Below are 24,478 nucleotides of genomic sequence, written 5' to 3'. Positions count from 1 at the left end.
TTGGGCCGAAATGACCTAATATGAAAACCCAAATGATACAACTGCTGGTTTATTTATTAACTAGAATATCAGTTAATAAAAATAACTATACTGAAGCTTAAGATTGATTTTAATTGCTGACTTGAGTTATTAACGTATATTTTTTATTCAAATGTAGCATGAAAAGACGATTTATGCATTAAAAATTGATCATGAAAATAATAGGCATAAAATATAATACTGTGATATTGCTACACTATTTAAAACCTGTTTTGAGAGTTAATCGATGTTGATGTTTTTAATAAATCATGTAATATGTAATAGTGAAAATTGTAAAATATGTAAAGTGAAAATTGCTTAATCATCCCCAAGAAATACATTAAATAAATAATAAAACCATATATTGTTACTGCAGATCATAAACAAAGCAGAATGGGTACATTTTGAATTTTTGTCAAGATGAATGCACAAGAAGATTGTTAAGGATAAAGAATCAACAAGACTAATTCTTGCAGTTATATTATCTCGATCCTCCAAACATCTCATTTGACAAATGACCCTGAATTTAATACAGATGAAAAGATAATCAGCTCTGTTCTTAAATCTGAATGTACACAACCAGTGCATGGTAAAATGGCACACATTTCTAAGCCTATGAATCCCAAAAGAACAGATCAAACAAAAGTGATGTATTCTTTCTTCAGATGTTTTACAGAAAGTCATTGTGTGCATACACTAAACATTAGGCATTAGAATTTTAGAGTTATCCTTTGTAAAAGCAATGGTGAGCTCTATAATGTAAGTAAGCTAAGCATAACTTAATATTTATGGTATGTTCTTTACTTTAACAAGTTAGTGTGTTTAAGGCATTTTCTAACATAACCTTATGAAACCAGGGCCTATGAGAGTTCCATTCCACTGATTTGTAAGATCCCTAAACAGGCTGACAAATACATGATATTAAATTCAATCTGAAATTATGTCAGTGTCAAAACTCATGCTGATTATGAACAATCCCTAAGCAAAACACATACACGTAAACTTCTGTTTATTAATCTCTTGGAGTTTCAGGTGTACAGGCAAACTTATGTGAAATATGTTCAGCTGCACTCTTGGCCCCTGCCAACCCTGTTCTTTCCTATGCTGATATTTCTTTGGCTGCCTTCCTGTGTCTTCTCTCTGCCTTTATTCTACTTTGGGTGAGGAACTGGTGATAAATAAATCCTTGGAACCTGTGCTAGAAACATAGCCTTTTCCTATTCTCTAATTCTCTGGAATAAAGTAGAGAAGATAACAGAATATCAATTTATCACTCTTAGATGTGTTCTTCAGCTTTGGCTCTGTGTCACATACTGATGTATTTGCATCCATGTAGAAACGTCAGGCATGCCCCACTATCCCTATTTACTGATGCATATAAAGTATTGTGTAAGCACTAAAAATAACTCCAATAACTGAATTTCAGAAATGTAAACGTTCCATATATGCTGATTAATTACAAGACAGTTGTTCTGCAGTGAGCCCTGGAGATGATGTCCTGTCATTGCTTAGACTAAGACCCTTATAGAGAGCACTGTTGTTTTCACCCTGCCTGGTCCTAGCCTCTCTTTAGTAAAAGAAAAGGCACATAGCTGGGTAAGCTGGTTTGTGCTGACATATTTAGCTCCCTAGCACTGAGTTATGATATGGTGAGAGTGTGTCATGCAGCATACCAGGATTTATGCAGTGTACCAAGCCTGGCAGATAGTGCACCTGGGTAGACCCTGCATCAGCCATTAGCTGTCAAATATAAAGTTATGAAATTTAGTTGTATTTGTCTATCAGTGCTTATGAATGAAATGAATCATCTTACCCATGAAATCTATTGGATTGGCCTCTAACACTACTTCTGTAGGGAAGTTAGACCCAGTTAAAATAACCTTAGCACTTTTGGGAGGCAAGGGCAGAGAAAGCACGAGATCAGCCTGATTCTTGGAAGTAATATTCACAGGGCTCCTACGGAGTCTTTTACTGAAGCCCTATTGAGAGTGTGGTAATGAAAAAATAATCATAGTAAAATAGGACAGTAAAAGCACTGAAATAAAAATTGAATATATGGAATAAATTGCTACTAAATATTTATTTGTTTGAATTAAGATTGGAACAAATTTTGTTATATAAATAGAATTACAGTCTCAACCTTAAGGCAAAAGTCTTAAAACTTAAGCAAAAGGTATTATAAAAATGAGAATATAACTTTTAACCAAGAGTATGATGGATACTTGCACTATATTTCCTAGTTCGTTTTCTTTAATTATTTACACAAAAGAGTTGGGAAACAGAAAATATGTAAAAGAACAAACATTTGTCTTTATTAGATTATGTTTTTATATGAGAGAAGTGGTACCTAACTTCTTTTTGGAACGAAATCGAGCACCCCAGAAACACTTTTTACAATACGCATAAAAAGGGGAGAATAAAAAAAGAGAATATATGGGATAATGTTTATGCTCATTTTGATGAAGATGCTAATTTTTAAGGAGTGTTTGTGTTGCAAGGATTTTGGAGGAAACTGGGAAATTTTATTCGGAAATGAAAGCAAAGCATGAAATAAACCATCATTTTCTCAAATCTTAGGGGACCAAGGTTTCATTAAGTCAAATGTTTTTGTCAGATTAAAAATGACGCAGATTTGAAGAGATTTGCAAAATAGATTTCAGGCATCTATCTTTCTGCCTCTTTCAGTGTGTATTTAAACAATTGCTTCACAGCTGCACACCAGGTTTGGAGGAACAGAAAATAAAGAGGAATTAGCATATCACAGTTTTCCATTCTTTTTTGCCTTTTTGTCATGTTCCATTAAGTATCACCTTACAAAACTTATTTTTTTCCTTCAGAAAGTGAAATTAACAGCTAATTGCAATTCAATTTACTTATCATTTATTTATACAAAAGGATGCACTGTAACAGTACACTGAGAGGTGTAATAGGTCTTGGGCTGTTTTGTGAGTGACAGGACTGAAACTATGCTGTGTTCTTCACAGTGATAAACCTGTGGCAATGGCATTCAGTCAAAAATATTTATATATTAAAATAGAATCAATACAAAGTTTCACAAATACATAAAATGAAGGAGCAGTATTAACTGTGACCCGAAATTTTAACAAAAAAAAAACCAAAACAAAAAACAAAACATCAATTTTTCAGAGGAGATGCTTAGGAGCCTTAGTCTATCATTTCTGATAAAGAATCTGACTCCTCCATTAATATCAGTAAAACCTTGGAGCAGCTTAATCCATTTTATTTGGGATCTCTGACAATTTGGAAAATAAAAATAGAATGTAACAACTGTCTTTATGATGTGTTGAAAACAATAATTTGCACACTAGACTCATGAAGGATTGAATAGCTTTTCCCTGCAGCTAAGCTTTTCTAAAAGCTCTCAGCAAACTCACAAACACAGACCTTGTACTCTTTTCTGCTTTACTACAGAGTGACTTCTTCTAAGAAATAAATTGAAATAACTTATATGCATAATTTGAACATGCCATCAGTATTTTAGAATTTATCACAGGTGGCCACATATTAAACAGAAAGGTGAGAGAAAGCAGAATTTCACAACCTCTGAAGATACTCTAAGATATTTGGGCAGATACACGACACCGCTCTCCAAAATCATTTCAGCAAAGACCCAATTTATTGCACTTATTTAACATATATTACTGGGCTACCAACAGTACAAAGTACCCTACACATAACTAATCTACGTGACTAAGGAAAGTTATAAAAAAATAAGGCAGTGAAGGATGCAATATTGCTGCAGTATTTTTCAGTCTCTTCAGCTGCTGTGCCACATGTCCTAATTCAAATGTGTAGAGAGCAAAATTAATACTGCGTAGCATGGAGTATAAGAAACAGACACAAAATAAACCAACATTGCTTTGCTTCATTACCACATTAAAACAAGTGCCACGGTAACATTTGTCAGAGTTTACATTTAACTAGATAGTTTAAGGCAAAAAGAAAAGCAATTACATATAGGACATGAGGATTACATTTCAAACTAAGATATTGTGAAACTTTGCAGAGAATATGTCATTTGCCACGATTACATAGAAATTTAAATTCTGTCAATTTAAGTTATATTAATTTGACTGTGGTGAAACCTTCAACAGAGTTAGATCTGTGTAAGGTTATTTCTTAAAAAAAACAACAACAAACAAACAAACAAAAAAAATACACCATAAGCATGAATGTAGGTGAGAGTTTATGTAGCAATAACTTACACTACTCCAACAAAATACGGTAAAATGTGACAATATAGATGAAGGTTATTTTAACTTTTTTTTTTTTTTATAGAAAACATACTTTAAGTCACTAGAAGTAGGTACAGTCTATCCTGGCCTTACTTTTGTCTTTCAGAAAAAAAGTCATTGAGTATCACTCAATTTCATTCAGATATTTAAATTCCATCAATTTCTGAATGTTGAATTGATGAAATTTTGAGCATGCTAGACATTCAAGAAATGCAAATGCTATTTTTCTCATCAAACTGTTCCTTTTATACAGTTTCTACTCCAAAAATCTCTTTATATTTCTACACAAGGGCTAAGACCACCAAGAAACACCTCTAACAAAAAGTGCCTTAAGAGGAACAAAAACACTAGATAGCTCGAGTTTGAAAATATGTTTTCACATGCAGCCTTTTGTATGAAGAATATACCATAGTTAGCTGAAGTTTTATTTTAAAATACATATATACTAAATACTAAAGAATCTGTAAGCATCATTGATACTACAGTAACGTCTGCAGCATCTCTCAGTGTTGACCAGAATTGTCCACAACTGTAGAATGCATCTTCATTTTGTATTAGTTTCTTGACTTGTCACACATAGCAAAAGCTAGGCAATCAATATGGTGTTTGAAAGTTCTTTGCTGAGTAAGTGGTTGTATCATCCTGTCTCTTCAGTGATATAAATATGGCTGCTTTCACAGACACCACAAAAAATAACATTAAGGTACTCTAACTACCATTCTCAGTTAGGAACAAACACTGCACAAATGAGAGAACGCATGCAGTTATATGAACATGAGCCAAATCTGCAATCCCTCTGATACCTCAGGAGTTAAATTCATCCACAAAGTACTGAGTAAAATTTGGTAGAAGCAAGAGGAAATTTTAACAATGAGGATTGAAAAGGCAGCCTGAGACTTTAAAATAAAATGTGTGCGTTAGCTGACAGACGCAATATCATGTTTGGCATTTGCAAATGGCACTGGCATTTTCATCAAATGTTGAAGAAAAGCGTATGGTGATACACTGATACTAAACCTCAAACTAGTAATTTCTATAATTTCATATTCTACACAGTCCCAGTGTTTTCTGAGTTCCAATGCTACATAGTTGAGATAATGAATGTAATTAACACTGTATTTTTTTATGCTACATCATCTACCAATGAGGAAAAATAGAATAAATGGTAAATTAAACAGAAACAAAAGTAGGTTTTGGAATGTCACTTATCATACCTTAATAAATCTTAGCAGAACAAGACTATAAAAGGGCTGAATAAATATTTAAGAAAGGCAGGAGGAAATTTATATGCAAAGTATTATATGCAGTACTTACAAAAAAAGACATTGTCCGAGAATGGTATTGACCATGTATAGAGTTCAATTTTAAATGAAAGCATTAGGAAAAATCTCCAAAGGTCATTTTGAGTGGAATGTGTTTGTTGAGAATTCTGGGAAACAGTAAAATCTGTTAATAGATATCACAACTGTTATTTAACACTTTACTTTGGAGCAGGAATGGATTTAAATGCATTGGTATGGGCCATACCCGTGTGGGTATGTTCCCTACTCTTTGGAAGCCACTAGAGCTTGAATTACAGATGATAGATTTGGCTAATGAAATACCTCAGTGTTTTTTGCACATGCTGGAGTTTAGCACACTTTTAACAAAGACACCTGCTTGTAACGCTAATTACAGGATCTCAACAGCTGTGGAACAAAAAAGGTTATTTTGTCAGTAATTTCAGTATTAAAGTTAATTTCCATGAAGATGATAAATGATAAAACCAGGTAGAGAATGTTCTCCTCCCACTTCCCTTGCAAATGAGAGTCATTCTTCTCAAATTAGCGTGTAAAGAAGAAACTGAATCACAGAATCTTGTTGGAATTTGCAAATGTTCATATGCTCACTGAAAACCATTGCATCTGCCTTCAAAGTGCTCATAAACAGACACTACGTTACTGTACCATTGACTTTGATGTGGTCTGTACCTCCTGCAGCTTGTACAACTGCTAGTTGCAGATTATAACCTTCAGCTACAACTATTTGGAGAGATCATGGTTTATGTGAAACCAGATAAAATGCTGCATCATTTCAAGAGTATCTGAGGGGTAAGCAAATGTTTGTCAGTGATTGATCATGTGATAGTTGCTGATAAAAAGCAAATATTATAAGTATTATGGAATTGAATTACTATAAGCTGTTATCATGCCACAGTCTGCAAAAAGACATTTCAGACTGCTGTTATGGGGATACTTCTACACTCACAAGTCACTTGCAGCATTATAAAATATCCAGTTAAATAACTTTTTTTTTTTCTCCCAGTAAAACACACATTAAAATAAAACCTACTGCCTTCACTGAATCGAACCAACAATTAACTATTTGTTGTTTTTGAAAAGCTCAGAACAACCAACAACAATGACTTAAGCCAGATACAGACAGTGAACTGCAGATCAAGATCCTGCTCTATTAACATGATGTGATTATACATAAATGTTAGCTACACAAGCTAAATTCATCTGGTGACTCAAGCTGTCCATCTCAATTGCCCCTGCATTTTAAAGTCACTGGGTGTTACAATGCCTTTTCAAATAGGAAGTACCATATAAGACAGTGTTGGCAACTACAGCTGAAATCAGCTTTGTCAGTGTACCAGGTGTTTTCATACCCTTTTTTTATGCATGTAATATGCTACAAAAGACTGTTAACTGAGAGACTGTTTACATCTAGTGAAGGAAGCTACCATTTCCCCTCCCCCTTTTGAGTTTATTTTCAGTACAAATACTCATGAATATCTGCTGTTCCTCATTGATGCTGTGTCAGAACAGCCATAAGATAGGTACTTCACAGAAAGGATCTACATTAACAGATTTCTATGGCTTTTTATCCCTGAATCTAATTCTCTTTCTACACTTAACCATATGCTCATTGAATCAGGGGACCACGTACTGTCATCATTTTATGTTTAAATACAGTGCTGAATATGTAGTACATTCTAACAGTCAGTATGAGAAAACGGATATGGAAATTAAATATGAATTCTCGTGGGTGAACAAACACCGAATAACAGGAGTTTGGAAATCACTGAAAGGGATAAGTTTAATTCCCTCGGAAATTTCACTCATGTATTTTCGCATATAGCATGATGAATTTTAAAAGCCCTGTATTGCCTGTGCATTCAGTGTGCAATCTAGTGTAAGAACAGGTGAACACATCGCGATTGTCTAGCAAATTCTGACATATTTAAATTACTAATTGTGTGAACATTTTTTGAGTGAAAATTATCCACTTATCTCTATCTCTTTTTTATTATTATTAAACTGAATTTCCAGTTTTAAGCTTGAACATTACTGCAATCCAGTAGTGTGATTGTGTTAATGGTCACATCCAGCTTTGCTAATTAAATACCTTCCTAAATTTCTTAGTAACATCTAGAGACAAAATTTTTATAACATTTCTAAGCATTAAGAGCAAGAACAGCTATGATAATCTGATTTCAAACTAATTTAATTTCATCTAGTTTAACTCCACACTGTCAATACAAGTTAAACTAATTTTCTTTCAATCTCCAGATAATAAGGCAATGCTCTGAAGACCTGGTCCCATGCTCAGTGAAGTCAACTTGGATCATGAATGAGAGATGATATGAGCAATGGGATGCATCTTATTCAGCTTCACTCTTCAAAAGGATTGCTTTCTGCTTGATAAGTGCTAGTACAAGTAACAGGTTACTCATACTAAAGTACAGTATAACGAAGTCATTTGAACTCAACTATTCCAAGAAATGATACAGGGATTTTATTTTACTGATAAAGTAACTACTGATAAAGTTTATCTGCCCAAATAGAAGGGAGGATTCATAATATCTGGTTCATAGGTTATAAAAAGGAAGAACTAATACATTGAAGATCCTTTTTAAGAAGTCACTTTAAGAAAGTTACTTGTTCTAGCTTAACATTGAAAAAAACCCAAGCTACTACAGTTTACCTACTTTATGTTATCACACATTGTCCTGAATTAGAGGCATTCCATTTTACCAGAGCATTTGGTAGTAGCTTAACTTTTTCTGTGGTTATTTTCAGTTTATGCTTTAGAGTTCAGTAACTGAACACCAGGAAGTGGACATAAACCAAAATAGCTCTATTGCTGCAGTTCTATTTCTCGTCTAACATATTAAACTGTGTGAGAAGCAAATGTCAGATGGAGATTCAGAACGTGATGGGGGTAGCAAAGTGATCACCTAACTCTGTTATACTGTCCAGCTCAGAATTGTCTCCATGACGTGGATAATTCCTTTCTGTTTGTGTGTACACTGAATGTATAATAAAACCAGGTTGTGATGTTCATGCTTTCAAACAAAGCAGATTATGAGAATGGTGTGCAAACTAAATTACAGGGGAAAAATTTCTTCCCTAAATTCACAAATTTTATATACCACACAGTTTACTGATACATACTATGGTTAAAAGGGATGGCAAACAAAAACTTTGACATCAGCCATACATTTTCCTCTTTAACTTAGTTTTAAAATGTGAATGTTAACATACATATACTGCATATAATATATATATATATAATATTTTATATATAGATAGATTTTTTGCTTGATTTTTATAGTAAAATGGAAATTCAAGTTATGAAATTTCTTATAGTATCTGACAAATTAGTTGACAAAATAATAACTAAAAAAAAATAATAAAAATTTTAGGAACCTGTAACAACCTCCTAAATTTTAGTTTGCTCACAGCTGAATAAATCAGAAAACAAAGGGTTGGATTAATCAATCTGGCCAGCACCTTAAACCAGACTTGTTGATCAGCTTACTCAAAATGTAATTTATCCTTCTTTCTGAAATCGTTAAGAAAAGTGACAGGGAACACACAGGACAGAATATTAAAGAAACTCAACCACAGAAGGGGAGAAAATGTTTTATGTTACCTCCTGGTTAGCAGCAGCAAGTTCTTCTTCCAGTGCAGAGACTCTTTCTAAAGAAACCCTCAGACGCTCCCTTACCTAGAAGAAAAATCAGAATGTTTTCTGTAACATTGCTTCTATCACTAGGCCCTCTATACCCTTCTATCCCTGTAACACTGTAAGACTGAATCACAACTGTTAACATTCCCAGAGATATACGCTGTACCTTAAATGGGCATTTATTGTAGGGTAGAATTATGTGACCAACAGCGGAGCTGCAGTAACTGACTGTGTCTGTTCTTCACCTGATCCAAAAGAAGTGTAAACTATCCTGATGGAGTACCCTTATATTCTTTGGGCAACATGATCCAGTCCTTACCACGCTCATAGTGAAGAATTTCTTCTCTGCATATAATCTAAATCTACCCCTTTCTAGTTTGAAGTCATTATCACTTGTCCAATCACTATACTCCCTGTCAAGGAGTCCCTCCACATCTGTCCTGTTAGGCCACCCTTTACATACTGAAAAGCTGCAATGAGGTCACCTTGGAGCCTTCTCTTTTTCAGGCTAAACAAGCCCAGCTCTATCAGACCATCTTCATAGGAGAGGTGCTCCAGCTCTCTGATAATCTTTGTGGCTCTCTCTACCTCTCCTCCTCCTATGCTCTCTACCTTCCCAGAGATTCCTCTGATTCCTCTGCATATCTTAGAAAGCTCTGTATCAATTCCTGCTTCAGTTCCCACCATGATTTCTGTCTCTCACTAGCACTCCACTGATAAGTAAGGGTTGGAGTCCTGTCTCAAGAAGTCTGATTTCAACCTCTTATACAGTGTGAGCTGTCAGAGTATAATTTCTTAATTTCAAATAAAGAAATTTCAACCTACATCTAAAAACATACGCAGATAAGCGATAATCATCTTTCTCACTTAAGTCCTCTTGTCTGTAAGCATTGCTGAGGGACAAGATGATGGAGGAAGGTTTCACAAGATGGTGATTTTTAATAGCTGAAATTAAATGCAATGAGTTTGTCCTTTTACTTTACGTCTTCCTAAGGTTTCCTAAAACCTTGTTGTGTTCAAACCTAAGTGTTTCATAAATGAGAATGCATGTGTTTAAAATATATTTTAAAATGTCTAACACTTGTGTTTGTTTAGAGTAGTGTTAGAATTGCAAACCAACTAGGCAATGTCACTGAGGAGGTGAGAGCTCCACAGGGAGCTGGAATCACAAAAAGTTATCCTTTTGCCTGTATCACTGTATAACTGAATCCTAGTGGGTTTCATAAGGACATTTTACAGTTTGAAAAACAACACTCCTTGGAAATAATAGGCAGTTGTTTCAAAGACAGTGTAGGAAACACATTTTTAAATGACAATTCAGAAAAAAATAGGTAGATAATTAACTTCATTATTTTGTATATCAAGCCATTATGTTCATATAAATCCACGCTTTTCCTTTCTTGGCCTTTTCACAGGCACAACACAGAACAATATCAGCATGAAACAAAGCCAAAGCTGGAAATTGCCTTGACCTGCCTTGCCTTGCCTTCTCTTCTTTTTCCTGCTTTGCAGCTACACAGTTAATGCAGTGTCTCTTTTACAACGACCTAAATAAAATTGCAGTCTGATGGCCGTTATTTATTCTCTAACATTTTCTAAAGAAACTGGAAGCAACTCTGCCTTGGCACAGAAGTCTTTTTTTCTTTCACCTGAGCAGTGACCAACTCATTGAGACTCACATATACCATGGTGACATTGGAAATGTTGCAACTAATTCTTCACACTGCAATACATGAAGTGTTGCTGAAGTCAAAGCTGGGGGAAAATGGTCATTAAACCAGAGTTAAAGAGAAAACAATTCTACATTAGTGTTATGATTCAAAGGAGAAATCTACTCCACAGCCCAGAAGTTGTAATTTTATAATTTTTTTTCTGTCTGAAGTGCTTCAAAATATACTTGAGAAATACTACTGAATAAAGATTTTAGTTTTGTTCATACATATTGCAGAAAAAATACAGCATACGAAGGCCATACTAATGCATTTGATATTCACATATTTTGAATATGACTTTACTCCATACATATACTCCAATTACCTATTAATTAGTAATCGTATTAAATTTTTCCTGAACTTTCTAAGTTCATATTGAATAATATTTAATCTAAATAAGGCCAAATCGTTTGAAATTCATATAAAAATATATTACAATGAATTTTGTGTTGATTATTCTTCATCTTGACAGGACGAGGGGAAATGGCCTTGAATTGCGCCAGGGTAAGTTTAGGTTGGATATCAGGAAACACTTTACAGAAAGGGTCGTTAAGCACTGGAATATGCTCCCCAGGGAGGTGGTTGAGTCATCATCTCTGGATGTGTTTAAAAATCGTTTGGATGTGGTGCTCAGGGATATGATTCAGCAGAGGGTTGTTAGGGTAGTATGGTTAGGTCATGGATGGACTTGTGATCTTTACAGTCTTGTCCAACCTGAGTGATTCTATGATCCTATGATTCAAATCTATGTTAAAGCAAACAAAACAAATCAAACTTTAATTTCTGACTCCGTCTTAATTTCTGACAGATGCAAGAAAAGCTGTTGTTTTAGCTCACTGCCTTGTTAGTGAAAAAGGAGCTGTAACAACTGCAAAGTATTTTTATCTGACTTTTTTTTTTTTCCAAAGATTCAATTTGTTTTCTCCATTCTGGAATTTAAAGACAGTGAGTAAAAGTAGTTCACAGAAGTGTTATTTTACTCTAATTGTATTTATTACTTCAAAAATAATGTATACTACATATGGTATTTCAGTGTACTCTTATTTTCTTGGGCACTAGATAAGAAATTTACTAAACAAGGCTTCGCCAAATAAGACTAGTCAGATTTCACTTGATCTATCAAACGGTGCTATAATATGCATTTTTTATGAACTGATTCACAGTATGGAGCCACAGACAATGCAGAAAAGGTTTGTTCTCTCTTTGCTACTGGGTATATCCAACATGGACCCAGATGATTGTGTATTCTCCTGGTTTTTAAATGCAGCCCTATTATCTTGAAATTTTACATAGCCAGTGTCATGTTAGCACTGCTGTTGGTGCACATATCACCCATCTTCCTTTGTCTCCTAGCAACCACCTCTCAATTTTTTTGTGCTGTCAAATTCTTTCTCCTTTCTCTCTGGATCTGCAGCCCACAAAGAGCTTTTAAAAACACTTGCACACGCTAGAATTGAATCAATTTTGTTCATAGTGAATAAAAGCTCTCTTATGTACCTGCTAATGAATAAAAAGCTAGTGGTAATGTTGACATGAATTGATTGTTTTTGTATGAAAGAACAGATAGTTATACTTTTCTGCCATGAATTATCTCAAAAGAACCAATGTTTTTCAAACCTTAGATAGGACAGTAAAACCTGGTGGTTGCTTTTCTCTGCGAAGATCAATTAGACATTTTGTCTTAACAAATGAAATAAAAATGAGTTTGGACAAGTTGCATAAGATCACTGTTTACAAACATATGTTTTAAAAGTTGAACCAAAAGTGTAAATCAGAATTGAAAAAAAGCTGCAGGAAAATAAACATGTCCAGATAGATATTAGAAAGGAATGAAAGTTACAGAATGTTACAATAAAATCACATTTTTTCTAGCTTTTGTCCTTTCTGTATTACGTATAAAGAATATGTACTTCCTAACCTAATTTTAAGCTCAATATCTACTTTAAATATGAAGTTAACCTAAGTACATATTTTCCATTCCATGCTAACACTGCCTCTTCATTTGCTGTATTATAAACTATTCCATGTATATGTTTAATATTCCGTAATATTCCAAAGTGCTCTAACATCTTTCCATTCCATGAATTAAACCAAGGAAAGATATCAGTTACTTAGCAGCAATAGGGAGCCTTTGAGACCTGAAGCGCTAAGAAGTTTAGGGTTGATTAAATGAAGAGATATTTCTGAACAGACCATCTTCCCTGTGAATATGAAGTATTCTTTGATAATAAAGGATGTACTACTCATTTTACTTTATTCTAATTTTAGAACAAATGCTGTGCTTAGTTAGTAAAAAGAGAAAACATCACTCAAAATGTTCTCCCAGTAAAAAGACTTAAGAGGAAGCTCTTTTCCATAGTCAGAAACTATTCTTTATGTTATTTTTTCTCTCAGTTTGTATTTTTTAAATTTGAGGAGCTTATGTTTTCTCATCAATAACTTAAAAACATACCAGAGACATAAATTCCATCCATGCTAAATAGTGCTAAATAGGAAAAATAAGGTAAGATTTGCTTGTTTTGAAAAGTCAGTATTACTGACTACAGAAGATAGCTAAAGTGATCTGTATTACAGTGCAGCTAATGGTCATGCATTCCCAAAGATTTGTTTAAATTCATATAAATGTTTTATGTAAACAACATATCTCAAGAAGGAAGTACACAGTAAGCATCACAAGGCACAGTAAAGTAAGTTAAAGGGTATATTTCATATTTTTTTTTCCATACTTTCCATACCTTTTCATCCAAAGCCTTGTGGTGCTCAAACAGAGATTTCAGAGCTTTGAGGACCTCAACTTCACTGGAAACTCCTGAGGGAGATTGTGCTTGCCGTTTCACCACTGTCATCCTCAGTGATCTTTCGTGTCTTGAGACAAGGCACTCCAAATGCTCCAGTAACAGCTATTGAATTTTATATAAAACATTATTAATTTCTGTTCACCTAAATGCCTTGGAAACTCTACTACAAAATGCATGGTACCAAATGGCAATTTTCTTGTCAACCTCTTTATGGGAGAGACTACTTGCATTACTGCCAAGATTTCGAGATTCAAAATCAGATAGAATAAGTACAAAATTTGAAAATCGACTCATAATGTAATTTAAAACTCTAAGAAAAAGAGAACGAAAAATCACTTGACATAGAATTCCTACTTAACTACACCAAGCACATCCTTATAACGTTATTTATTGTTGTAATTAATGATCATAAGCTATCAAGTAACAACTAAACCAACCAAACCTGGAGTAGAACATCATGTGAAAATATGAAAGCAGATTATACTTTATAAACCTAGATGTAAAATTTTAAATCTGTACTGCAAGATGCTCAACAAAATATGAAAAAGTACAAATAATAATTAATTTAAGACTATTTACACTAGATGCAACCTTTCATGGCATTTGTTTATCACTAACTTGCTTTAAAATGTTCATTATCTCTGTTCATGAGGGAAGACAAATGGTCCGTAAACAATATATTTCAGGCTACTGTAAGTAATTTGTAAAATAGCCTGTAGATAGCCTATTGTAAAATCATGATAATTGTTTGTCATTATTACTCTAAGTAGTTTAAATGAAATACTAAAATGACTTGATGTTGTATGGATAATTCACAATTTAGCTAGGCTTTTATAGGGCTGCCATTACTATTACTGTCTAAACAGAGAACTCGTAAGCTGATATTCTGTAACAGGGTAGCTAAATTCATGAATCACAACACTTGATAAGTGTATTTCATGGTGTACAATTATACCTGAGCCTTAACTGGAAATTCAAAGGTTACATAGAAAATGTTTTATTATTTTTCCTTTGATGTGGTTCTTAAAATAGCTACTATTGCTAATCCATAGTTATTCTCAGCCATGTAATGATCTTTATTGTTATATGAATTAATAAGACATGAAAGAGCATAAACAGAAAGTGAACACATTGTAATTGTAATATACATATATCAAGCCAGGAATAATTTGGGTTTGATGCAGTCTTTGCTTCAAACATGGTTCTCAAGTATGGACATGCAGCAACTTATTATTTTACAGTAATTGCATTATTTGCTAAAAATAGTAAATGATTAATGTTAGTTCATGAATAATTGCAATGACTCCATGTAGTAGTTCACAGAAGAAAGAAGGTATTTTTGCCATTCTTTTTTTTTATACCAAAAGCAAATGACTCATCTGATCCTCCCCCTCTACTCTGCCCTGGTAAAGCCTCACCTGGAATGTTGTGTCCAGTTCTGGGCTCCCTGGTATAAAAAAAGAGAGGAATCTCCTGGAAATAGTCCAGAGAAGGGCTACAAAGATGATAAAAGGCGTGGAGCACCTCCCTTATGAGAAAAGGTTGAGAGACCTGGGTCTGTTCAGCCTTGAGAAAAGAAGACTCAGAGGGGATCTGATCCACATCTATAAATAAATATCTAAGGAGTGGGAGGCAAAATGACAAGGCTGGACTCTTCTCAGCAGTGTGTGGCAATAGGATGAAATGGCCATAAACTGAAGCATAGGAAGTTCTGCACAAATGTGTGTGGGAACTTCTTCCCAGTGCAGTGCCGGAGCAGTGGCACAGCTGCACAGAGAGGTGGTGGAGTCTCCTTCTCTGGAGACGTTCCAGACCCGCCTGGACGCCTACCTGTGCAACCTGGGCTAGGGAGCTGCTTTGGCAGGGGGTTGGACTCCATGACCTCTGGAGGTCCCTTCCAACCCCTACGAGTTGTAAGAGACTAATATCTTTTACCATTGCCTCAAAGGTTGCTGATGAACATGTCCGAACATGTCCAAGTTAGTCCTGGGAAAGGGTTGTGAAATCCTTTGTCTTTGGGACAAGCTGATGGGCATGTCCTGGGGCGGCCTAAGCTGCAGCTCAGTGGCCACTGAACACTCTTTTGTGGAACTCGCCTCCAGGGGAAGATAACCATCTCAGGTGATACTCCCCTGACGCTGCAGCTCAATGACCGGAGAACACTCGTTTATGGAACTCATCTCCAGTGGGAGATAACCATCTTAGGCAATACCCGCCTGATGCCCAAGCAGGAGAGGTTCGAGGGGTTCGTCACGTAGACTGGAGAAATCTGGGAGATAAATAGAGGGGTCCTGCAGCCACGAAGTTGGAGGGTTTTCTCTGGAGTGGCTTCCTCTTGGAGAAGCTTTCTCTTAGGAGAGACCTCCCAAGCTGATCACTGCCTGCTGCTTCCTGGAGAGGCCTTCTCTTTGGAGAGACCTCACGAGCTGATCACTGTTTGCTGCTGCCCCTCCGGGGGTTGACCCCTCGCCGCTTCTCCCGTGCTGACCCCGCACCCCTCCTCCTGTGCTGACCCGGTGCTGCTTCTACGGACAACTGCTTGCTGCTCAAGGCTGCCCGTCGCTGCTGCTGTTCTCCCCACTTCTGCCGCCCCTGCTCTTCTGCCTCGGACCATCGGAGCCGCTTGCAACCGGACCGCCCCTGGGATCCTGGCTGGTGACTATCCCTGCTTTGTACAAGCCCTTGCTTCCTTCCTATCTTTCCTATCGCTCGCCTTCCCTTCCCCATCACCCTAACAGTGTCCGCCTTCCCCATCTCCCTGCTTTATAGTGGTAATAAACTGGTCGGACCAACATTTGAACCGTTGTTTCTTAATCTCACGCTGGGTATATACATAATCAAAGAACCTTCGTCGCTCTCCTTTATATTGGAGCGTGACACGAGTCTATGATTCTGTGACAGCAGATATAGTTGATTTTTTAATAATTGGAAGTAGTCCAATGTAACAGGCAGATTTGAAGAGGCCTTTTCATCACAGTGACATCAAGAACTTGATTTGGGGATGTAGTAACTCATTTTATATTAGGATAGCTTCCAAATACTTAACAGAATATTTCTGTTCATAACAGAATTTAAATAGTTAACTGCTATCATGAACAGGTCAGAATTACCACTGCCATACCTTCTGTAAGTTTGCAATTATCTGCAGCTTAAATTGACACTTGTAACAACAGCCTAGAATTACATAATCTTGCCAACTAATGTTGACCTAATCCCGAGCAAATTTATTATGTACATGCTCTACTATCCTAAACATATTATTCCGGATGGATGAACAGAAAGGAAAATTCTTAGAGTCTTCGATGTAAAATAAAAGCGAGAAAAACTGACTTAGAGGAGAAGAAAAATGATGGCCACATGGGATTCTTGATATGACAAAAAAATTAATGGCAGAAACTATAGCACATAGAAAAATAGGGAACACGGGAAAAAAATAGTGTCCATCCAGCATCCCTTATTTGAGTTACAGTAGACAGACAATTTTGACAGAGAACCTGAAGTCAGCATAGACAGAAGAAAGATGGCAACCCAACACTGAAAAGGATAGTAGAACAGGCTCTGGGTGAGACCTCAATTGCAGCCTTCCAATACTTGAAGGAAGTATTGGAATGAGAGTGACTTTTTACACTAACAGTGATAGGACAAAGGGGAATGGCTTTAAACTAAAAGATGGGAAATATCGATTACGTGTTAGGAAAAAAAATATTTACTCAGAGGATGGTGAGGCACTGGCACAGTTTGCCCAGAGACGCTGTGGATGTCCCTTCCCTTGAGGTGCTCAAGGCTAGGTTGGATGGGGCCCTGGGCAGTCTCATCCAGTGAGCGCAACCCGACCAATGGCAGGGAGGTTGGAACTAGATGATATTTAACCCCTCCCAACCCAAGACATTCTATGATTCAGTGGTAAGAGTGATGAGGAGAAAAGAAAAGTTAAACAAGGTATTCATGTATAAGAAGAGAATGGAGCAGTCGGGGAATTTAGGAACTCAGAATTTCTTCAAGGGTGAACATGGAGGAGTTTACTGTGTGAGATGAACAGCAGAGCATCCTAGTCCTTTGTACAGCAGCAGATAAAATATTTAACTTCAGGTTAATTTACTGGCATGTTAGAAACATGCCATATAAAAAAACAAACCAGTCATGCATTTAATATACACATGACATAATTTTGCCTTTAGCCTTTAATTATCATTTTAGAGATGGCAAATATAAATGTATACACGTTTCATAGTTCTTAAATAAAAGTCCAAGTATAAAATATTGTGTTGATTTTTTTATCATAATGTTGAATGAGCTGATGTTAGAGGTGAGTTTCAAAGCACTCATACAGAATTACTTCACTACTTGTGAATATTTTTATTTTAAACTCCCAATACATTACATGATGTTATGATGTTGAATATCAATAATATAACAGAAATCATAAAAGCATGACAATATTTCACTCTTACTGTTCTTGTTCATTCCTGTTACTCAACTAGTAGTGCTTCATTTTTCTGAAAACTAGCTCTGCCATATCTTCCTTGCTGTTAGCTCTCAGAGTAATCAACAAGGCATACTGACATACGTTTCTGGCTGACAGCAATTTCTTATTCGTTGCTTTTCAACAAAAGTCAAGTCTAGTTTTCCACAAAATCTGTGCATGCTTCTTACAGTAAATCCACTTTCTCTGACCTCAGAGTACGACTAACCAGGTGTCTCTGTGCCACAGTACCATCAGCCATGCTCAAAGGGAAGAGTAACCAACCAACCCAAGAGTTCAAGAAACTGATGACAAATCCTTGCTCCATCCTCAGCTGAAATTATATTTAAAATTATCTTCTATCTTCTCTTCAACTATATATACACAAAATATACACATATATATTAAAACAAAAATGAAAGGTAGTAGATCTTCCCTGTTTCCCTGGAAAGGCAAATGTAACTACAGTTATACAACAATGAAATATTAGTTACTACAGTGATGAAGAAAAGGACATTTAAATACATTAAACTGACACTGAAGAAAATGATATGTCCAAGCAACATTTTTATTGAGTGACTGAAGAAAATCACAGTATCTGGTGTGTGGTGGGGAAGGGGGAATATTGAGTACTTTCCGTTCTATTCATCTCGAGAATTCCTATCTCATGTATTTGTGAAGAACAAAACAAGGTTTCATGTCAAAATATTACTGCAAAAATATTGGTAATTAATTAAATTACAAGCAGTTTGTTAGAAACAGCTTTATGCGCTTCTGTATGTTTCAGTCACACACTGGCACTAACGAAGAACACATGCTGCTGAGCATTGTCTGCTCCCTCATGCTGTGTTGAGTTGCTACAGTTGTCAAGTACTCACAGGGACAGGCAGCTTGCAGAGAAAAGAGGAAGATCAGCAGCAGAAAGCGGGACAGAATCACCCACGCGTAATATCCAGTCATTGTTATGCTTTTCCTGCTGGAAAGCATAAGCTTGACAATGAATTATGAAATAATGTGACAACTGAATTTTACTTTTATGCTGGGCTAGTTTTAGGATCCTCAGGATCACATGCTGATAATTTTACTTTAGCTAAATGGGATGGACATTTCTTGAACTCTGACTTCATGAGCACAAAGAATGTTTAAAAATGATTATTTAAAGACTGAAAAATGCTTGAGTACATATTTTGTGAAGGAATGAAGCAACTTTAAAATGTTCATTAGAAAAGTAAAAATAGAGACAATTACTAGAATACAGTTTACTGTATTTCTCAGATCATTTCCAAAGCACTATGAAATAGAAATGTGTAACTAAATGTCTGTGTAGGTTATCACGCACCTGTATTATACTAAACCATCATTACTACAAGGACATCGAACTACAGGTAAAAAGGAAAGAAGAAATTAAAGCATTCCTTTTAAACAATGATTCAGTAAACTGAAATTAGTTTGACTCATTAGAGTTTGTATTATTATAGGATCTGAATTTTAATTAGTATAAATAATTTTATCTTAACTGTTTTCAACAAAACTGCAAAAAAAAAGTTCACAGCAGGGTATTAAATAAACAAAGGAAAGAATCAGGAGAGAGTAATGGAGAAAAGTAAATAATAGAATATAGAGAAAAATAATATAGAAGAAAATAGATTTGCTAAAATGAGATTGACTTGGCTTAAGGGATTCCTTATGTGAACAGGGCAACACACTATGAAGACAAATGTCTTTCAAATCCAACTTCTCACCAGTACATGCAAAATGTAACTTCCTTTCAGTCTGTATTTAGAATACACATTGCTCAGTGACACTCCATCTCTGGTGCAAGCAAAGATGAAAAGCAAAATAAGCAGATAAGAAGTTGCAGATTATCTCTAAACCCAGACATAAAGCTAGTCATATTCCTCTGAGTTGTTCAACGGGAGTGGAAGCCCAATTGCTCCTGTGGTCAGCTGGGAAATCAAATAGCTTTACTGGTTAACTACTGGTGATAATCTTTCTTTGAAAAAATGAAGTTATCTTCTAGCTGCAGCTTATGTTTCATGTTTGTATTCCTGTACATTCAAGACTAAAAAAAAGTATGGGTGATCTAAAATTTAATGAAAATATACATAAATGAAATAAAAGAATGAAAGGAAATGTAATGATCAGGATAATTACACAAAATAATAGAAATGAAGAAAATTGTTTTTTAATGAAAATAAAGATTAAAAATATAATAAATATTAGCTCATAGAGTGTCTAAAAATACAGACAATTACTAGCTATCAAGTATCAATTGTCATTCTGTATTCTGTGACACAAGATTCTTTTTGAAAGAAGAAACATATGAATATAGAAGAGAGATCATAATATTGATTACAAAATAATGTAAATTGACATAATTTATTTTAGGGAAATAATGCTAGCTTCAGCAATTACTAACCTGATGTAAGTAAAGGACCTCTAAGAAAATCACTTAAGTAAAGGATCTGAACTCTTAATTTAAAAGATATTCTTAGAATTTTACATCAGGACATCATTTACACAAGGGTAAGTTAATAAATAATGTAGGGTAACATTTTAATCAGTGAATGTTATGAAACTTCACCACCTAACTGAAGATGTTCCATGCACCATTCACTGTGGAAATGAGACAAGAAAACAATGTCTTAGCTGGGAATGTTCACTTTAAGTGCTTCAATTCCTGAGATACTGAGTAAAAGAAAGATTAAAATATTATTAATATTTCATTAATGAACACAGGTTTCATTTTTCTTGAAATCAAATATTTCTGACAAGTTTGAGAAAAATGTTATGCTATATACAAAAGCCATGTTTGATTTTTTTAGAGAGAAGAAACAGATTTATATCAGCATGTTAATATATTTTTATCAGCTGCCAAACCAAAACTCAAGTTTTTCTCATAATAGTATTCTGATTTTATAAGTCAATCCTTCAAACAGGAAGGAGAAAATTGAAGAATACATGTTAAGATAAAAATAAATTTCAATCTCTTGGGATCCCTTCCAACCCCTATGATTCTATGTTAAACAAATTAGTACTGTCATCAATTAAATAATATGCAGAGCACATTGATCTGTTAGGCGATGGCTACTTAGACAATATCAAGAGGAACAGAATCATAGAGTGGTTTGGGTTGGTAGGACCCTTTAAGATCACATAGTTCAAACCTCCCTGCTATAGGCAGGGATAATTCCCTCTAGAGCAGGTCGCTCACAGCCTAATCCAGCCTGGCCTTGAATGCTTCCAGGGAGGGGACCCCACTCACAACCTCTCTGGATTACTTGTTCCAGTGTCTCACCACCCTTGCAGTAAAGAATTTCTTCCTGATACCTTGTCTAAATTTACCCTCTTCCAGTATAAAAACAATTCCCCTCATCCTGTCGTTACATGCCCTTCTGAAAAGTCCCTCCCCAGCCTTCCTGTGGGCCCCCTTTGAGAACTGGAAGGCCACTATAAGGTCTCCTTGGAGCCTTCTCTTCTCCAGGCTGAAGAGCCCTAGCTCTCTCAGCCTGTCCTTGTAGGGGAGGTGCTCCAGCCCTCTGATAATCTCTGTGGCCCTTCTCTGGACCTGCTCCAACAACTCCATCTCCTTCTTATGTTGGGAGCCCCAGAACTGGACACAGTACTCCAGGTGGGGTCTCATAAGAGCAGAGTAGAAGGGCAGAATCCCCTCCATTGACCTGCTGGTCACACTTCTCTTGATGCAACAGTTGGCACAGTTGGCCTTCTGGGCTACAAGCGCACATTGCCAGCTCATGTTGAATCTTTCATCAATTAACATTCCTAAATCCTTCTCCTCAGATATGCTCTCACATCATTCTCTGCCCAACCTCTATCTGTGCTTGAGATTTCCCTGACCCACCTGCAGGATCTTGTACTTGGCCTTGAGGAACTTCGTGAGGTTTGCATGGGCCCACCTCCTAAGACTGTCCAGCTCCCTCTGACAGTATTCCTTCTCTCTATATAATGGTTTCTAAGGGATTTTTGTGTATGTTTTCAAAATCACATGCAATGCTTTTACAGAGGGAGCCTGTTTGTCTTCCTGTCAGCAACATCACACTAATCAATACATATACATATGCTCCTGTATTTTTCATGTTGCCTCGTGTTCTGGCAGATCAAGTTGTCATCTAAGTTTGTGACATGAAAATATTTTTACTATAATATGTGAGAAGTTAATTATAGTAGGCAATAAAAATGCATATTTTAAAGCAAAAGTTTTCCAGGGAGCTTTGTTTAAGAACTCTGCTAGAAGGACTGACTAGGAACTCAAGACTAGGGTAGGCTGTAAGATGTGGTCTTTTGCCAGAGACCAAGTGTTTATGGGTATCACAGAATGTTATTCTAGCACATTCTCTCTCCAATGCATTCTACTGTCAGGATTAGCCTGCTTTGGCAGGGGGTTGGACTAGATGATCTCTGGAGGTCCCTTCCAACCCTACAAATCTGTGATTCTGTGATCTGCTGCTGCAGCTTGGCATAAAACAGCAAATTAGGTCTTGTACTTTTTCTGGGGGACACAAACAAAAATTGTATAAAGCTGTTGACACAAAATAAACATATGGGTGTGGGTCAAGAACAAAGGAAAAACTATTGGAAATGTAAAAGGGAACTAGAAAGGAAGAATTGGCTGGATATACTCAGAACCTGACATATTTGCCACTAACATTTCTTCTTGATCTCCAGTTTGAAGCCTTTTGGGCTTCAAACATTACCTTTACAGTGATACTACAGGGAGATAAAAGGTTGCATTAAAAAGGTTCAAAATAGGAAACCAAGAATCTAGATCTGAGCTTCTTCAATTATAAGTAGCTGGAAGTGCTACCTGAAATAAAGTGTTTAAGGCATCAGTTATGTCTCTGATTTTTTTTCTCTCTCCTTTCTCATTAATACTATTATTTATCTTCCCCTCTTGTTTACTCGTGCATTTCCTGCATTCTCTATATATTTTTGTATGCTAAATCTTTTCATCGTCAATGCCTACCTTTGTACCCATTATTAAGACAAAATAGTTGCGTATATCATTTTAAAGTGAAAGGACTTCTGGCAAGATCATCGCACTTTATAACTCAGTAATTGGTATTAAGCTCTCCTGGAAAATGTCTTACCAAATTTTCTTTCACATAATATAAAAAGAATAAAAATGCACAATATTTAAATTTCTTAGTTTGCAAAGAAAGTACTATAACAGAGCTAAATGTGACTTGTAACTAACTCAGTTTGCTTTTCTCTCACAGTTGTTTGATATGCAACTACCTTTGACTAGGGGGCTGTCATGGTATTTTTCTTTCTCTGAGCTCTTGTTCTATCAGACTCATAGTAGGTATGAGTACAAACCTAGTGTTCAGTGAGCTCTGTAGTGAAATGGAAAAAAGCTTTCTGCTAGGTAGTTTTGTGTGCATTCTTATGAAGAACTTATAATAACCAAGAAGAATACATTTAAATTCACTATATGCCCTATATTTTTTTTCTGATAATAAAGGCAAATGTAGGTATTTTCTTTGAAGAAATGCATATATGGAGATTACCAAATGGGTATAATTGTCTGGACATTTATCTTAACCATATCTTTGTCTTCAAAAGTTTCTGATAGAAATTAGTACAAATTATTCTTCGATCTGTGTAACTTTATAAAGTTGACTTTACTAGTTTTCCATTAAACATTAAAATAACTGATATATGTAACAGCTACTGAAAATTTAAACAGCTTTAGAAATATTTCAGAAACACATGGCTGAGATTGCTTGCTAACCTAAAGAATGCGTTGCAACTCCCATGTTCTTCATTAATTAATTCTACTTTTGTGGGAGTCATTTTGTACTATTCATATCATGTAAGAGTCATGGAAGGAAAAAATAGGATTTATATGTGCTTCCCATCACATATCCCAATCTCAACACATCTAAGACTTTTACATAAAATGTGATAATCTCTTCTTGCACCTTTAAGCTAGCATGGAAGTAGATAAGTACCACTGTCTCTTTGTAGACCTTTCCATCTTTGGATTTATAGAGTTTGTGGCACCCTAGTGATGTATCTGGACAGCAAAAAGGATGAAGAAAGACTGTCACAATTCTTTTGTCCAGTATCCTGCTAGATATCCTTCAGAATGCCAATCAGGCAACCCAGGAAAGATGTTATGTGAGGCACAAAGTGCTTTTAGAATAGTGAAAGGATGAAAACAGAAGAGTTGCCCAGAGCATAGAAAAATGCAATATGCATATGATAAAATATCTTTGGTGTTTAGCATCTCTGAGATCTGTTCCAGAATGCACT

The 24,478-nt window shown here is 35.6% G+C and overlaps 1 protein-coding gene across 3 annotated transcripts in view; it reads right to left on the bottom strand.

Moving 5' to 3' along the window:
* PPFIA2 (PTPRF interacting protein alpha 2) overlaps nt 1–24,478 on the bottom strand; it is a 290,565-nt gene that overhangs the window by 82,510 nt on the left and 183,577 nt on the right. For all 3 annotated transcript variants that reach the window (XM_065743219.1, XM_065743221.1, XM_065743222.1), the window contains 2 exons: nt 13,678–13,842; nt 9,195–9,269 (listed from right to left, as the gene is read on the bottom strand). In XM_065743219.1, coding sequence (XP_065599291.1) covers nt 9,195–9,269; nt 13,678–13,842 — 240 coding nt within the window. The remainder of the gene's footprint in view (nt 1–9,194; nt 9,270–13,677; nt 13,843–24,478) is intronic.

This window comes from Cyrtonyx montezumae, unplaced genomic scaffold (genome assembly GCF_038088225.1).
Source record: "Cyrtonyx montezumae isolate F1298 unplaced genomic scaffold, pur_monq_1.0 scaffold_3, whole genome shotgun sequence".
Classification (NCBI taxonomy): domain Eukaryota; kingdom Metazoa; phylum Chordata; class Aves; order Galliformes; family Odontophoridae; genus Cyrtonyx; species Cyrtonyx montezumae.
The sequence above is the reverse complement of the archived record's forward strand: the minus strand, read 5'-3'. Positions and strand labels throughout refer to the sequence as shown.